At 40.4% G+C, this 18,004-nt stretch overlaps 1 protein-coding gene across 5 annotated transcripts in view; it reads right to left on the bottom strand.

The window, feature by feature from the left end:
• The window catches only part of GABRG3 (gamma-aminobutyric acid type A receptor subunit gamma3), a 524,307-nt gene that overhangs the window by 215,456 nt on the left and 290,847 nt on the right, over window positions 1–18,004 (bottom strand). For all 5 annotated transcript variants that reach the window (XM_038386893.2, XM_043492577.1, XM_038386894.2 and 2 more), the window contains one exon: window positions 15,153–15,235. In XM_038386893.2, coding sequence (XP_038242821.1) covers window positions 15,153–15,235 — 83 coding nt within the window. The remainder of the gene's footprint in view (window positions 1–15,152; window positions 15,236–18,004) is intronic.

Genomic DNA, 18,004 nt, shown 5'->3' with positions numbered 1-18,004 from the left:
ATACCTGGAGCACTGCATCCAGTTTTGATCCCCCCACTACAGAAGGGATATGGACAAATTGGAGAGAGTCCAGCAGAGGGCAACGAAAATGATTAGGGGGCTGGGGCACATGAGTCACATGTGTTAACAATATTAACAGTATTAACATGTGTGAGTAGTTTAAGATCAGAGTGCCCACTTGACTTCAGGGGATTATGGGACATTTCCAGAGGCCTATCACAGCGCAGTAATGCAACACGTCATCCACACTGACACCTGGGTGTTTCAGCCAGGGTGCAGCAAGCTCTATGCTTCTCGTGGAGGTGGAGTACCAGGAGCTTTAAATGGGCATTACCTTGCACTTGTAACAATATATTTCATCTACCATCATGTTGCCCAGATGCCAACCTTATTTAAGTCTTTCTGAAGTTCCCCACAATTCTTTCTGTTCTTAAATAAATTATCAAGGTTAGTCCTCAAAGTCTGTTTAGCCAAACATTTATTCTGTTTGCTTTCTGGTTTATCCATCCTCTTTAATATGACTCAATACATGGCTACATTAAGTGTCTCTAAAATATTTATGCTCCTTCACTTTTATAGCCTAGGCTCATAAAACGATTCATTCAGAATCTTTGCATCCAAAAGTTTCTTCTAACTTTGTCCAAACACTCCAACAGCATATACTATAGCTATAAATTGGCCAAATTTATCCCCGGTCTGGTGTACACAAATTCACATTAGTCAAATAAGAGTGTGAATGGATTTGTATCTTTATTTTTAAATATAATTGTAATAGTAATAGAGAATTATTATAATTTATGGGAAATTCATGTCAGAGTTGTGTATGCAGTTGTAAATATCATATTGATACTAACATCCCCCTAGTCCTCTGGAGGAAGTTACTGTATGTGAAAATAGAGACAGCTGCCTCTCTCAACATTTATTACTGTGTAGCTCTGTACACTGATTGTGAGATTCTTATACAATATAATTAGGGCCCTACCAAATCCACAGTGCATTTTGGTCAATTTAATGGTCATAGGATTTTTAAAATTGTAAATTCAATGCTTTCAGATATTTAAATCTGAATTTTCTGGTGTTGTAATTGTACGGGTCCTGATGCCAGGGCCATCCCTAGAGGGTGGGAGGCCTGGGACATTAGAAACTCAACCTCTATCTGCTGGGGGATGTTCCCCCTGCTTCTGCCCAGGCCCCGCCCCCACTCCACCCCTTCCTCCAAGGCTCCACCCCACCCCTGCCCCACCTCTTCCCCACCCAGTTCCGCCCCTCCCTTGAGCACGCTGCACCCTTGCTCCTCCCCCTCTCCAACCAGTGCCTCCTGACACCGTGAAATTGATCTGATTCATGGCAGGTGGTAGGCACTGGGAGGGAGGGGGAGGCACTGATTGGTGGGGCCCGCCGGCAGGCAGGAGGCACAGGTGGGAGGGGGAGGTTCTGGTAGGAGGGCTACTCCTCAGCCCCTCCACCTGCTGCTCACCTCCCCATTTGTCTCCTCGCCCCACTTGCTGACTCATGTCCCACCTCACCTCCCCCCCCGGGGGCCCCCCAAAGTGCAGGGCCCATGATAGTCACCCTGATTCTCCGTACCCTAGGAATGGCCCTGCCTGACCCAAAAAGGAGTTATGGAATGGCCGCAAGGTTATTGTAGGACGGATTGCAGTACTGCTACCCTTACTTATGCGCTGCTGCTGGTGGCGGCGCTGCCTTCAGAGCTGGGCAGCAGCGGCTGCTGGCTGGGAACCCAGCTCTGAAGGCAGAGCTGCTGCCAGCAGCAGTGCAGAGTAAGAATGACATGACATGGTATTACCACCCTTACTTCTGCGCTGCTGCCTGCAGAGGTAGGCGCTCAGTCAGAAGCCACCACTCTCTGGTCGCCCAGCTTTGAGAACAGTAGTGCAGAAATGGGGGTCGCATGGTGTGGTATTGCCACCCTTCTGCACTGCTGCTGGAGGGGCGCTGCCTTCAGAGCTCAGTGCCCAGCCAACAGCCATTACCTTCTGGTCGCCCAGCTCTGAAGGCAGTGCAGAAGTAAGGATGGCAATACCACGACTCCCTTAAAATAATCTTACAACCTCCCTGCAACTCCTTTTGGATCAGCCCCCCCAATCTGAGAAACACTGGTCTCCCCCATGAAATCCTTACATTTTAGGGTAAAAGCACACAAAAGACCAGATTTAATGGGGGAAGACCAGATTTCACGGTCTGTGACATGTTTTTAATGGTTGTGAATTTGGTAGGGCCCTAAATATAATGTGATTGATACAGTAAAAGAGGAATAGACATAAAAGCCAGATGCATATGAGCACACACAATTTCTGTTTAGCGATGAAGGACAATGTAATTAGCCTGCTGCTTGGGCCCAAATTTGAACATTCGGAAAGGCTTGAGAGCTGATTAACATAGGCTAGTTTAAGTATCCCCTCCCTTCCCCCCCTTTGTCCTTTCCATGATTTCTCTTCCACCAGGAGATTTTTAAGGTATTTGTTATGTGAGACTCAGAATATTTCTGTGCCTTCAGTATGACAACCTAAAGTTTTCTGAATAACATGGAAAGTGCTTTAGCAGCTGTAGCTACTTCCAACTAAAACTGGTCAAACCTTCCCCAAAATTTAGGGTGATCTTATTATTTGTTGTCAAAAATTGAATTTTTGATTAAAACTTTAATAAAGAACTTGAAATCTGAAAAATTTCAAACAGCTTTCCTTCCAGCAAAGCAAGAAACGACCTAGGACAGTTTGCTTGCATGGTGCAAGGAGGAGGGAATGGGAATAAAAATCCTCACTCTAGGTAGGCTAGGCCAACGAATGTAATTGCATGCATTAGGTATTGATCCCTGCCATGTGACAGGATTATTGCCAACTCCTGTGATTTTTATCATGAGTCTCGCAATATTTGGTGTTTTTTACTTAAAGCCCAAGTTCCTTCAGGGATGTGATCACAAGAATTTCAGCTTTTTTTTAAAAGTATGTTTCTAAGATACACAATTACAGAGAAAAGCCTGCAAATATGGCCCAAGAGCACCCCAAAGACATAAAATCAGAATGCAAACACTCACCCCCTCCTCTTCCATTGCAAATTCACTTATTTTAAATATCAGTTTTTTAGTCAGTGGGGTGATTTGGGAGATCCTGACTCATGACTTCTAGATGGTTGGAATTGGCAACACTGAGTTATGTCACTGGGGCGGGGACGGAGGAATAAGAGTGGTTTCTTCCTAGCACTTAGAATCATAGAATCTCAGGGTTGGAAGGGACCTCAGGAGGTCATCTAGTCCAACCTCCTGCTCAAAGCAGGACCAATCCCCAACTAAATCATCCCAGCCAGGGCTTAGTCAAGCCTGACATTAAAAACCTCTAAGGAAGGAGATTCCACCACTTCCCTAGGTAATGCATTCCAGTGTTTCACCACCCTCCTAGTGAAAAAGATTTTCCTAATATCCAACATAAACCTCCCCCACTGCAACTTGAGACCATTACTCCTTGTTCTGTCATCTGCTACCACTGAGAACAGTCTAGATCCATCCTCTTTGGAACCCCCTTTCAAGTAGTTGAAAGCAGCTATCAAATCCCCCCTCATTCTTCTCTTCCACAGTCTAAACAATCCCAGTTCCCTCAGCCTCTCCTCATAAGTCATGCGTTTTAGTCCCCTAATCATTTTTGTTGCCCTCTGCTGGACTCTTTCCAATTTTTCCACATCCTTCTTGTAGTGTGGGGCCCAAAACTGGACACAGTACTCCAGATGAGGCCTCACCAATGTCGAATAGAGGGGAACGATCACGTCCTTTGATCTGCTGGCAATGCCCCTACTTATACATCCCAAAATGCCATTGGCCTTCTTGGCAACAACGGCACACCGTTGACTCATATCCAGCTTCTCATTCACTGTAGCATCTAGGTCCTTTTCTGCAGAACTGCTGCCTAGCCATTCAGTCCCTAGTCTGTAGTGGTGCATGGGATTCTTCCGTCCTAAGTGCCTGACTCTGCACTTGTCCTTGTTGAACCTCATCAGATTTCTTTTGGCCCAAACCTCTAATTTGTCTAGGGCCCTCTGTATCCTAGCCCTACCCTCCAGCGTATCTACCTCTCCTCCCAGTTTAGTGTCATCTGCAAACTTGCTGAGGGTGCAATCCACACCATCCTCCAGATTATTAATGAAGATACTGAACAAAACCAGCCCGAGGACCGACCCTTGGGGCACTCCACTTGATACCAGCTGCCAACTAGACATGGAGCTATTGATCACTACCTCCTGTAATTACTCCATCCTGTAATATAAGCATGACACACAGAACTACTACTTCTGTGTGTCATGCTTGTATTACAGGATGGAGTCATCCATTCATGCATAGTGATAAGTATTAGTTCAGAGAAAACATTGGCAACATTTCTGCAACGTGTTTTTGGATTAAGTAGCATATGAACACTTTTGATCCTGAACTTTCACACTTCTCAGAAAAGCCGTTCTTCTCAAATACTATTTTACAAAGAAAAGAGTTACTCCAAACAAAAGTTGCAGGGCAGGATTACTGAAAACAAGTTTTGGAATAGAAATCTATTAGCCTTAGCTATGAAAATCATTGCCTTTGCTATGGAGTCAAGGCAAACAACTCTATCATGTATAAAGGATCAATTATGATTAAAATGAAAACGCTTCTCTATTGACAGCAGTCCATTCTTTTTATTAGAAAAATGAAACTATTAGTGCTACAACATTTAAATGTCTGTGCTTTCGGAATGTGACTCACTGTGCCACAGGTGTCCATTCCAATAACCACGTCTGCCTAAACCATCATCCAGTATTTACTATGATTTACTCCAGTTTGGGTTCTGTGCTGCTTTAGTTGTTTTGTGATTAAGTTGTCGGAAGAACTACCTTTTTTTTGTTCTTGAAACCACCACAAGAAACTCCTCCCTGGGCTATCTAATGTGCAAAAAGGTATATCCCCAGCTTAATTGCATTTTGCTTCTTAAAGTTCTTTAGATTTTTACATATGCTAAAAAAATGCATCTCTTCATACCCTCTAGGCACCATTGATATAACTTTAAGGTACATCACACACAATACCCCAAAATTACAGCAATACAATTCAGTATATAATGCACCATCAAAAAGCCAGGCAATTTAAAGCTCAAATTACCTTCTCCTTCAAGAATTCCCTTCCCCTCATTTTCAAATGCCTGTGGAAAATTGATGAGCTTTGTAGCATACCAGGAAGGTTCAGGCTATTTTGGATCATACAGGGAGCAAATGTGTAGCACACATTATATAGAAAATGTAAAATGTTTTCATAGCAACAAAACATTATTCTCTAGGGGCTATAATAATGTTAATGGTGGATTTTAAAAAAAGAAATACTCCTTTTATTCGTATACTTCAGTGGAATACCTAGTATTCAAATGATGCAGCTCCACTTAATGGAAATTATGCAGTTTAATTCTTAAGCAATTTGTGGAAACTGTCATGCTTGCTGAACTGTCAAGCTGGAGAAAGAAGCCATTTGTGCATTTTATTCAGTGTTAAATGCCACGTAGAAGGTCAGAAGCAGAACAAATAAAGAGAAAGAATTTTGGGTGTGGAGAGGGAAGGAATAGGGAGAGGTAAACATTGACCAAGTCAGTCAAATAATATAGAATTTCCCCACAGAAGTGTAAAAGATGCTAAGAACAAACATGGAAATAGGGAGAAAATGCAATAAGCAGCACTTCTGCCAGCTGTACCATTAACAAAGCTAAAACAATATCAGAGAAGTTTCATCTGTATCCCTTGCTATTAAGTCAGTGCTATCAAGGTCTGGGCTTCTTGAGCATGCTGCCTGTATCCCAGCATACGAAAGGCAGTTTTGCCTCCTTACAAGATAATTTATTTGGAAGAAATGGCATACTGTATGGCAGTTAATAAATCTTATCTCCTTCTCCTTTTTATGTTAGGCACCATATCTCTGCCAAATCAGAAAATACTGTACTTTTGTCTTTTATTATCAAATAACCTGCCCAATGTGGGTATCAAATTCAGTTTTAGCTTTTATATAAAAAAAGTTATAGTTCCAGATTCCTCCATATGATGTGGAATTGCATAACACCTCCTTGTAAGAAACAAGAGAGTATTCTTTAAATATTTGACTGCAGAGATTATTTCCATGTATGGAGCAAAATGCATGTTTCAGTTTGATGCACAGTACCAATTAGTTTTTCTTCCTAAATTTCTAATTCATGTCCCACTCCAAATCCCCTGAGATATCCAACCCCACTGTCCTTGAACTTTGCCCAGGTTTTTTGTTTGTTTTGACTTTTTGTTTTAAATTCCCCATATAAAAAGTACTCAGTTGTGGTCTGAAACACCTTGATGCTACTATAGTTGTGGGTCATCCCTTTATCCACAGTAAAGTATTTGATTTTTAGATGCAAATTCCCAAAGGCTGCATTTTAAAAATGTACAGTTAGAAGTGGGTTGACTTGGTGCACTGGTAAAGTATGCTTGGATCATTCTACTTTGGGTCAATGGAGACTGAGGCTACGTCTACACTTGCAGATGTAGATCGCCAGGGGTTAAACCAGCCCTTGGAGACAGCAGCAGGGAAAGTGCTGCTGTGTGTTCACACTGTGCTCCTTGTGATTGTGGAGCATTTCCACATTCATAGCTCTTGCAACGCCACAGAGAGCAGTGCACTGTGGTACCTATCCCAGTGTGCAAGTGGCTGCCACGTGCTTTGAAAAGGGTTTGCAATGCCTAATGGGGCAGGCACAGCATCACATGATGCAGTTTTCCCAATCCCATTGTTCCATGGGCATCCTACTAGATTGCCAACTGCTTTTCAAATGAGGGGGCAGGGTGTTGTGTGTATGTGGGGGAAGAGACAGTATGTTTTTGGGGGCAGAATGTGTCAGCATGCTATCTTGTAAGTTCAGACAGCAGCAGGGAGAAGGGGGAAACCAGACATCAGTCTCCGCGCCCCAAGCGCACGCATACACACACGTGCACACTCACTCTCTCTCTCTCTCTCTCTCTCCCTCCCCTCCCAGTAATGGTTTGCTTTGTCCCAGAGCAGATAAGCATGCCGGCTGTCAGAAACAGAGCTTTGAAAGGGAATATCCACATGCCTGTAGTCAAATTCAAAACAATGACCAGAGTGTGACTCTGATCTTAAACTACTCACACATGTTAATATTTTCTAAATTTACTATATTTATTCAGGGAAAGATCGAGGTCTCACTGGAGATATCTCAGGAAAACATCTTCTTAGTGCACATTCAAAAAACAAGGAAGATTAGCTGCATTAAAAAAGGATAATAATGAAAATATAATACCACAAATTAGTGTTTAAGTCATCACCATGAATACAGTATTGAGTGTTGGTCAACCTGTTTGAAAAAGTGTATGGAAGAAATATAAAAGTCCAGAAAAGGGCAATAAAAATAATGAGGTATAGAAACTTCCATATGCAAAAGATTAGAGGAGACTCATTTCATTTTGAGAGAAAACAAAGACATGGCAGAAGTTTAAAATCTGATGGATGACATAATGGCTCCACTATTTATGCTTTTCTACATACAAGAAAAAAATACAACTGTACTTTAAAAACAACAAATTTAAAACTGATAAAAGAAAAAAAAACTTTTACACAAAATACAAAATGAATCCATGGAACTCATTGCCATGAGATATTGAGGCCAAGGAGCTTAGTCAAATAATAAAAACAGATTTAACATTGATATGACTAAGATCATCATCTTCAGTTACATCAGACAGTATATAAAAATGTAAACCATCATGGTTCAATTCATAAGCCATTTGCTAACTACTGGGGGGATATGAAGAAACTTCTCTAATGGAAAGGGATTTTGCATTTTTCAATTAATTTTTTTCCATTTTTCTTCTCTTTCTGAAGCACCCATACTGGCTGCTCTCAGATATAGGAAACCAGTCTTGAAAATGATTAGGGGGATGGGGCATGTGATTTATGAGGGGAGGTTGAGGGGACTGGTATTATTTAGTCTGCAGAAGAGAAAAGTGAGGGGGGATTTGATAGCAACCTTCAATTACCTGAAATGGGGTTCCAAAGAGGATGGAGCTAGGCTGTTCTCAGTGGGGGCAGATGACAGAACAAGGAGCAGTGGTCTCAAGTTGCAGTGGGGGAGGTCTAGGTTGGATATTAGGAAAAACTATTTCACTAGGAAGATGATGAAGCATTGGAATGGGTTACCTAGGGAGGTGGTAGATTCTCCATCCTTAGAGGTTTCTAAGGCCCAGCTTGACAAACCTTTGGATGGGATGACTTAGTTGAAGTTGGTCCTGCTTTGAGCAGGGGATTGGACTAGATGACCTCATGAGGTCTCTTTCAACCCTAATCTTCTATGATTCTGTGACATGTCATCTATGACCCGCAGTATAGTAATTCCTATTTTCCTGTTGGAAGAAAGAGATGAAATAACTAGGCCCCCAGTCACAAAGACTGAATCAAGAAATTCAATTGTGTGGTATCCAGAATAAGCAATATGGTTCAACTCACTGAAGAGAGCTTCTCAGCTAAAGAGTTCAGATTCTTCCTGTATGCACATCTGTGGCATTCAGTTTACAAGAAGTCTGCTCTCGCCTACCAAAACGTCAATAATGAAAACTCAGCATGGGATATAAAATCAAGCTGGGTTCTTTCTGGCTTGTGTCTCACCAGTAATAAGATTCTGCAATCAGAACTTCATTAATAATTCTGTTGATGATACATGAGACAGAAAAGAATACAACTCTATCTGCTGTACCAGAATTTGTTTTTTTCCAGGCTAATGGGAGGAAAAATAAAATAAAATAGTTGAAATCATTATTTTTGTCAGAAAACTAAATTGATAAGTCTTAATATCAAATAACTAAACTATATATTTATAGAAGGAGTTTCTCTATTCCAAGGAATACATTTGGTGAAATCGAATTTTTATGTAGAAAGAGAGGATCTGTTCTTCCTACACACTAGGACAATAATAGATTTGGACAAAATTGGTGAAAACTTTCACATTTCTTGCAGTTTTTTAACCATTCTGTGTTTCATGATTTTGCATACCTATTTTTTAAAAATTGTTCTTGAAATTTCAGGAGACTGGTAGTTTTTCACATTGAAGTGTGCCTAAAATTGAGTAAATTAAGCCACTTTTGGTTGAAACTTCATATTCGCATATGGTTAACCTGACATGAAAGCACTCTAGTTTGCTCATGCATATATATGTGTGGCCTGTTGGCTGTATATTTACTGTGATTGAAATGAGCAAAGGGCTGAGATCCAACATCTGAGTTCCATTCCCATCTCACCTAAGGGCTGGCTGAATCGCACAACAGTAGTTTGACACTTTGAACTTTGTTCTGTTAAAAGTACACTTCTAATTCTCTAAATTGATTTGGAGTTTGATAAAGCACATGTAATTCATCTAAATACCTTGGCCGTGTATTTTTACCTTAAAAATAACAGGAGCTGCTAAATATATCAACCAAAATTAGTAAATTAAGTGTAAACTGACTTTGGAGATTAGGTGGTACCATTGGGAAAAAAAGCAAAATCCTAGTAAATTACAGATATATCCAGTGAGTGACCTGTATTTTTAGAGTTAAATCTTTGTAAGTCAACAGTAAAAGGTTAATTTAAAGAAAAAAAAATCTAATTGTTCTGCTGAGACCTCACTGGACAGGTCAGCAGGATGGCAAACACCATATTGAATTCTTCCCTGTGCAGTGATTGGATAAGGGTCTGGGAAAGGGAGGAGCTGCACAGCTCACATCTGGAGTCTTGAGTAGTTACAGACACCCATCCCTTACTTCCTGCTGACAGTCCTCCTCATACTGGATGATGGGAATGCCACTTTAAGCAGAGGGTAGCTAGAGAAAAGCCCACACCTGCTCACCTGCAGAAAGGTCGATAACCGGCAACAGGCAATTTGGTTGTTTTTTTTGTTCCACAAAATCCAATATTCCTTTTTTAATTAACTACGTTGGCTTTATGTAGATCAAAAACAACAGGAAACAATAAATTAAAACACACAAAGTAATCAGATCAGCCCAGTGAGATAGCTCTTTATTTGTATCATCTTGCATTATTCTTGGCTCAGTCTCCAGCTCAGATATCTCTAAAAGGGGTAAATCTTCAAACTCTGCCACACAGATTGTTCCAGACATTAATGATGCAGTAAATGCACTGTCCTGCAGATCCTGACACTCTATACACCACAGTTGGTTCTTGAACACTCAGCTGCCATATGGTATGGCTGCTGGCAGTCATGTGCTTCTGCCTGACAGGATGGAGCAAGTGCAAGCTCATGCTGAGCATATGGATGAGAGGTAGGCTCAAGAAGCCTCCTTGATACATGGCCCCAGGTAGGTCCTGAGGAACAGGGAGTAGCCAGAGATGATCCTTGGACTGCTCCCTATAATAACCTATGCCATTTTTTTTGGCTACTATTGTATTTGTTACTGTTTAAAAAAAGTGCAAGAGGCTGAATGCTCCTTCTGCTTACACCGGCCGAGAAGAGCAAAAGCTCAGACTTTAGCAAGTGGAGGATGGAAGAGGAGAGGAGATATATGGCTCCAGTACATGTTTATAATTTCTCCAGAGCCTGTGGAACGCATCACAGGCATCTTATTCAGGTAGGGCAGGAAGATGTTGATGGGTTAAAGGTTGTTCCTCTTCTAACCAGGTAGATTTCAAAAAGGAAATCCACACAGAAGTTAATGCTTTTCCAAACAGTTTTAACTCCCCTTCAATACCATTAGCCCCATCCCAGGAAGTAGAGATGCATATAGAGTTTTATGTAGGTGCCTTTTGCTTTTTACACGCACACACGAAACCTTATTATGAAAGAGCCACACAGGCACACTGGGCTCCAAATAACCATATTTACTAATTATATACAACATGCAAGGTCTAGCTACATACATACACTGGCTTCTCAGGCAAGGTTCTGGTGGCTTCTGAAACACAGAAGACAGTGAGGGTCCCAAGAAGAATGAGGAGTACTTGTGGCACCTTAGAGACTAACCAATGTATTTGGGCATAAACTTTCGTGGGCTAAAACCCATTTCATCAGATGCATGGAGTGGAAAATACAGTAGGAAGATGAGTGTGTGTATATATAAATACACACACACAGAGAACATGAAAAGATGGGAGTTGCCATACCAACTCTAACGAGACAAATCAATTAAGCAGGAGAAAAAACAAATTATCAGCAGGAGAAAAAAACCTTTTGTAGTGATAATCAGGATGGCCCATTTCAAACAGTTGACAAGAAGGTGTGAGTAACAGTCGGGGGGAAAATTAGTATGGGGAAATAGTTTTTAATTTGTGTAATGACCCATCCACTCCCAAAGGAATACTGCCCAATTCCTATACATTAAAGGAAGGCAGCATGATTCCCAGGGACAAAGAGTTGCCTTGGAAACGCCACAGGCTTGTACCCAGGGAATTGGCTCCCTGAACTACTATCCTTCCAGCTCACAGGGCTATAGCCCGCTTTCCTGCAGTGCTCTAGGTTTTGCTGCATCACTAACCACAAATGAGTTCAGAAACCACTTCAGAGGTGAGAGAGAAGGGAATACCAAGAAGTGAACTATGCAGCATTTCTAACTAATGTTTCCTCCTCCCATGGGTTTTCCAACAATAGGTGATGATTAGGAGCTAGTAATCAAAATCAGTTAAATTAGCACAGTAAAACGGCTCCATTCAGCCCACTATATTCTTATGACTCTTCCTGGCAACTAGACCATTTGACTCCAACTCACAAAGTGCAAAGAGAAAGGATAGGAGTCAGGAGGTCTTGCAAGGACCTAGCTCAGTCTAAAATTTATTTGGTAAAAGTTAAAGGAAATTTCTAGGAAAGGTGCTAAGTTTTAGATATTAACATAGTTAATGTTCAAGTGTCTGTGCAGCAGGATAGGCTATAGTATATGAAGTCTGAGTGGTTTTTTTGTGGTTGCCTGCAATGTAACTTTCAACTGTGTATGCGCACATAGGCATTCTGCTGTAGATTCTACAACCATTTAGGTTTTTGTTTTATTCACAAGACAACAAATTGTGGAATCTAAATTTGTACTAAACTCCTCCCCTTGGAAATTTGGCATAGCTGACAGTAATAAATCATTCAGATGTTCACCTCACAAGTCCTGTGGAGCATCTTGTATCTTCAAATTGTAATGTGTGTACAATACACTAAAAATATAATGAAGCTAGAACACAAATACATCACTGAGAAGATGTTCTACATGAAAATTTACAAAAGCAGTGCTAAGCTAGTGCTAAAGGTAGCACTAAAATAGCCTTCAAGGAAAGGAATGTCACTTGATAACTTAAAAATAACCTCCAGTGAATGGCATTAGTAGAGCAGGTGAGAAGGTTACAGAATCATTTTGTTCTAGTTTTTCATGTGTTATTTTCATACCTCAAGAAAACTGTAAAACAGATGAATGGAACTCGATTATACTCATATAACTCCCATTTCCTCAGATGATGTTGCATGCATGCACCCAAAGTTAGAACAATTTTTTTTGCCTAAAATATTAAATGATGATAAAACAAGTCAGGCGAAGATCAAGTTTGAAATTTAGCTATGGACCTGAAACTTCTGAAGTTCAAATCCTATTCAGTGCAAAGTGAAGAGTTGTTCCTCTAAATAAGATAATGGCAGAGAACACAGCTTAATCACTTTCTGGAGCTGCCCCAACAGTTATTATGCCTCCAAATTGAAGAAAGGACTGGAATGATTTCTCTGCCTGTCAAGAGTTGGCCATATTCTCTGGATATTGATAAAGCTGGGATGTTGAACTCATTTTGGAAAAGAGAGCCAAACTCCATTTTTAATTATGGGCAGGGGTATACATTTAAAACTACACACTTCTTAAGTCTACAGCAAGATAGCAATGGGAGGTTTCCACAAAGATCCAGACTAGAATATGGTCTATTGTTGTTTGCCGAGTAATTTATTGTCACATCCAATTTCACTAGGAAAATCTGCTCCCTTGTAGAACTGCTACAGTTTTGTCCACTATTTCTCTTTCTTTCCCCTCCTATTTTTCTGTTTCTCTTCCTATTCCCACCTCTCTGTGGGCTTGACTCTCACCTCCTCTCCCATTCCATTCACTAAAATGATCATCAATAAAGCAGTTCATGCTGACAGTATAGCATTATCATTGGACTTTAAAGTTGACCCTCCAGTGAGATTAATATAGACAGGAGAGTTAAATCTAAGTAATTGTTTCAGGCTGTCTACAGACTCAAAGACATTTCAGCACTAGTTACATTTGGAAGGTTACTTTTTATTTTTAACAACAAGTTAGATTCTACACAGTCTGAATACATTATAGGGGCTGGATCTGGCTCACAAGCTATATATCCTAAAGCATTTTTGACCAGGCTTTACATATCCATGGAGCTCATAAAAATACTCCAAAGTTCCTTTTTTTAAAAACAGAATGGAATAGATTGCACTATATTTCCCCCTCCCCTAAAACATTTGCCTTGTGGGATGAAAATAGCTCTATGCCCACCATACTGGGTTCCAAATCCTGTTTCAAACTGGAGAAGATGAATACTCTTCTACACTACCAATATACTTCCCAGGAAAAAAAGTAGTGTGTATCACAAATGTGTTTGCCAAATGGTGTTACCTCTCTACTTATTTTATAGATACGATGGGAAAATGATATTATTTAAAAGGAAAAAGAAAATGATAGCTTTCCCAGTCCTTCACTCCTATTTACAGAGTACATTCTCTGAGACACAGGATTTATCAAAGTATCACTTTTTGATAGAGCCCTTTAAAAAAATATTGGCAGCACATTACTGCTGATGAATGATCTGTTTCAGGAAGAGGGAGTACTTTGTGAAAAATACATTTTTAATGCCTTTTCCACCCAATCATCCTAAAAAGAAACTTTTCCCTAATATTTTTCATGATATGAATGGGGGAAAATAATAGGAGAGAATAAACACGCTCCTTACTTCCGAGTACATTTTTTTTAAAAAGACAGAAATTAAGTAACTATGTGAGCCTGGCCAGAAGACAATTGTCCTTTTGGAAGGGAACACCAGTTATAGTAGAACTGAAACTGGATTCATTAGTAAGCATCTATGATTCACGCAGTCAAAATGTTCAATGTGCTAAACATTCCCTTCCTTTAGAAGCAAATCCCACCTCAGGGGATAAACAACTGGGGTTTTTTTTTTTGTTATTCAACTTTTATTTTTGGGTACAGAGGCAATCAGGAATGTGCCTTTAGCAAATTTTAAAAACAATTTAGAAAGTCATAAACCATGTTTGTAGGGATCTGTGGTATTTGCAGTGTTTACATACACACACAATACCTAGCATGATGATATTATGGGTTAGCTTTCACATTCCTGACTTTCTTTTCTAAAAAGTCTCACTAAAACTTGACTTTTGCCATATTAAGGAGAAAAGCCTGTGATGAGAGTCAGATACAGTAAACAACTAAATGCCATACTTGTCCTTTTAAACATCACTTACCACATTTGGACCATGTTTGTAATTACATTTCTGCAGCAGCATAATGTTAATTGAGATGTGCCATCTCCCATTTCTGGGGTGTTCATGTTAACAGGATTCCTGCCAACCTCCCACAATGATGACAGCATTTATAGACAAAATTATACACAATACAATCCAGTTGGAACTACCATGCAGCTGAATAATACAAGAAAAAATAGTCTTAGCCTAACGATGCAGTCTATTTCTGAATTATGAGGCAAAGTTGCTACCATGCTATTTCTCATAAACTCAGATATCAGAAATGATTGGGCCTATATCTGAACTGCACATTTCATAATACAGTTAGTTTTCTTCTCACATATATGTTACATTATTATATCTCATCATAGCACAGACTGATGTGAGTATCTGCTCCTTGTTAAACTGTAATTATGACTGCAGACCGAGATGATGGTGCTTACAGCTCTAGCAATATAACTCTACATGGGGCATTTCATGACAAAAACTTCTGCCCTGAATGCTGAAGAGAAAACACATGTATGATAATATCAAAAGCAAACCTCAGCTTCCAGTACCTGTTCAGTAAATCCTGAACAACCTGACAGAAATTAGAGACAAACTGGTGTCTCGCCACATGGTTCAAGTAGAATAGTTATGCACTGAAGCAGTACTTACAACTAGAGAATATCAATGGGCAAGAATGTTCATCCATTGGGAAATTATGTAGCTGCAGCTGGCATTCTGCATTGATGGTGAGCCTGTGGAAAATACAGGTAATTGTCACTATATATCAGCACAACGAAAAGTTAAAGGAATATGGTAGGGTAATTGTTGGTAATTGTCCAAGACACAATTGAGAAATTTTGAAGTGTGACCACAGAATTAAATGCTAGGAAATGGGTGAGATGGTTGTGTGTGTTCAAACATGGAAACAGAACTTTATGCAGTGTTGTATGGGTTTTGCTTGGTATTACACTGTAAACTTAATAGCCTGATCTGTGATATTCTCCCTCCCATGTTAGGCGATCATTTTTAAACTAGTTACTATCTACAGTTCTTATCAAAGAACTTTTAAAATACATTTAACAAAGATATGCTCAATTAACATAGGTCACACAAATGTTTGCAAAAAATCTCGACCACATTTTAAAGCAATGTTCAAAATGGTTTGCTAACACAGGCACACTACAAATAAGTTCAGTTCTTAAATTACATTAAGACATGGGTTTCCATCCATGAAACTACAAAGTCAGTCTATATATTTGACTAGATCATATCATATATTAGTTTTATTTGAAAGCTATTTTCAAGTAATTGACACTATATTAACTTCACTGATGAGTTTGCCCAGAAAATGACAAATTTTAAGAAAACTAATTAAAAGGTAAACAAACTAGATTTGAGATGGTCTAGATGCCTTAAATTTGGGCTGACAGCCAGAGAAATGTCTATCTTGTTTAAGCTCAGTTGTAAGTAAATTAGTTCTCTCTGCCCAGGAGTTTTAATTGTACAACAGGACAGGATTCCAAGGTTGCATGCACAAAAGTGGCCAGAGAAGAGGAGGAAGAGACAATAGACCTGGCACAAACTTGTGCACTGATTCTTGAATTTAGAAATTTAGTCAGTTCAAGGCTGTTCTTTCTGAGGCATCCACAGTGAAGAAATTGGAGATACTACAGCTGTCTCTTACCTACAGTTCTGTAGAGTCAATAGTCTGTGACAATAAAGACTGCGTACTTGTTGCTGAGTTTTATGTCCTAGCTGGTGAACATTAGGGTTTATAGAGTTCCTCCCACACAGAGGAAAGGTTGAGTGGTAAAACTGGAATCAGAACTCCTTGCATACATTTAAAATGCTCAGTTAACCAAAGGAGGGCTGTAACAGGGTCAGCTGGATCCTGAGCACCCCGTGGCTTGGGGTGGCTCTGCAGCATCCTCCCATCAGTCTTCCCTGTCTTCAGGGCTCCCCAGTTAAACTCCATGCAGATCTGTCTCACAGTCCATTCTGGTAGGGATTTATTTATTTGCCAAAAACAGTGAATCAAAATTATAATAAAATTAGGGAATTACCCTGCTATCCTTCGTCTCTGCTCTCAGGGATATCTTCTCCTGTCTCTGGCAATCCCTGAAGTTCCTTCCTTCTCTGCAGTTCCTGCTACTCTGTCATCTCCCCCAGCTGGAGCTCAGCCTTCTGGCTCTGCCTTCTAGGCCCTAACACATCTCTCAGTCAGGTTCTCCTACAGGACTCTTCTGCTTACTGCAACTCTTCTCTGCCATAGATTCCTCTTCCTGTTCTCTGCTCTCCTCTGTCTCTTTATAGACAACAGCTCCCTCTATCAGGCCTCATTGAAATGCAGCTAATGAGACTCAGGTGGACTGGACCAGTTCCCTCTTAAAGAGCCCAGTCCACCCTTTGACAAGGGCCAAACATTTTTCTCATGAACAGTATATGATAAGATATTTTTGCAATCCATGGGGCAGATTCTGTTCTCAGTAACACCTATAAAACTCCATTACATCAGTAAGGTTTCACAGGTGTAAGTAACAGTGCACAATTTGGTATAACATATGGCACAAAAAATTGGTAGATAAAAGGGATGTGCATACAAAAACTAACCAAATGATCATCTTTTCACATTCATCAAGGTCCTGTTTGAAAGCCCACTGAAGTGACTGAGAGACTTTCCATGTACTTCAGTGGGCTTTGGATAAAGCTTCAAAAGAGGAGGATACTGAAAGAACATGTAGGCTACATCTACCCAGCAATTAAACACCTGAAGTTGCCCTGGGTCAGCTGGCTCAAACTTGTGGGGCTCAAGCTGTAAAACTGCTGTGTAGATATTCAGGCTTGGGCTGGAGCCTGACGTCTGGGATACCGTGAGGGGGGGAGGGTCCCAGAGCCTGGGGTCTAGGCCGAGCCCAAACGTCTAAATAGCAATTTTTAGCTCCGCAGCCAGATCCCAAGTCAGCGGACCCAGGCCAGCCACGGCAGTACCACAGGTACTTTATTCCAGTGTAGACATACCCTCAGCAGCAATTTCCAGCTGTTGTATTCTGTTCTTGTTTGAAGAAAAGGAATACTTGTGGCACCTTAGAGACTAACAAATTTATTTGAGCGTAAGCTTTCATGAACTACAGCTCACTTCATCAGATGCATTGAGTGGAAAATACAGTGGGGAGATTTATTTACACAGAGAACATGTAACAATGGGTTTTACCATATACACGGTAAGGAGAGTGATCACTTAAGATGAGCTATTACCAGCAGGAAGGGGGCAGGGAAGGAGAAAAACCTTTTGTGGTGATAATCAAGGTGGGCCATTTCCAGCAGTTAACAAGAACGTCTGAGGAACAGTGGGGGTTGGGGTGGAGGGGGGGAGAAATAACATGGGGAAATAGTTTTACTTTGTGTAATGACCCATCCACTCCCAGTCTCTATTCAAGCCTAAGTTAATTGTATCTAGTTTGCAAATTAATTCCAATTCAGCAGTTCCTCATTGGAGTCTGTTTTTGAAGTTTTTTTGTTGA

The sequence above is a fragment of the Dermochelys coriacea genome, chromosome 1, assembly GCF_009764565.3.
Source record: "Dermochelys coriacea isolate rDerCor1 chromosome 1, rDerCor1.pri.v4, whole genome shotgun sequence".
NCBI lineage: Eukaryota > Metazoa > Chordata > Testudines > Dermochelyidae > Dermochelys > Dermochelys coriacea.
Note: the sequence above shows the minus strand (reverse complement) of the source record. Positions and strands in the feature narration are given on the sequence as shown.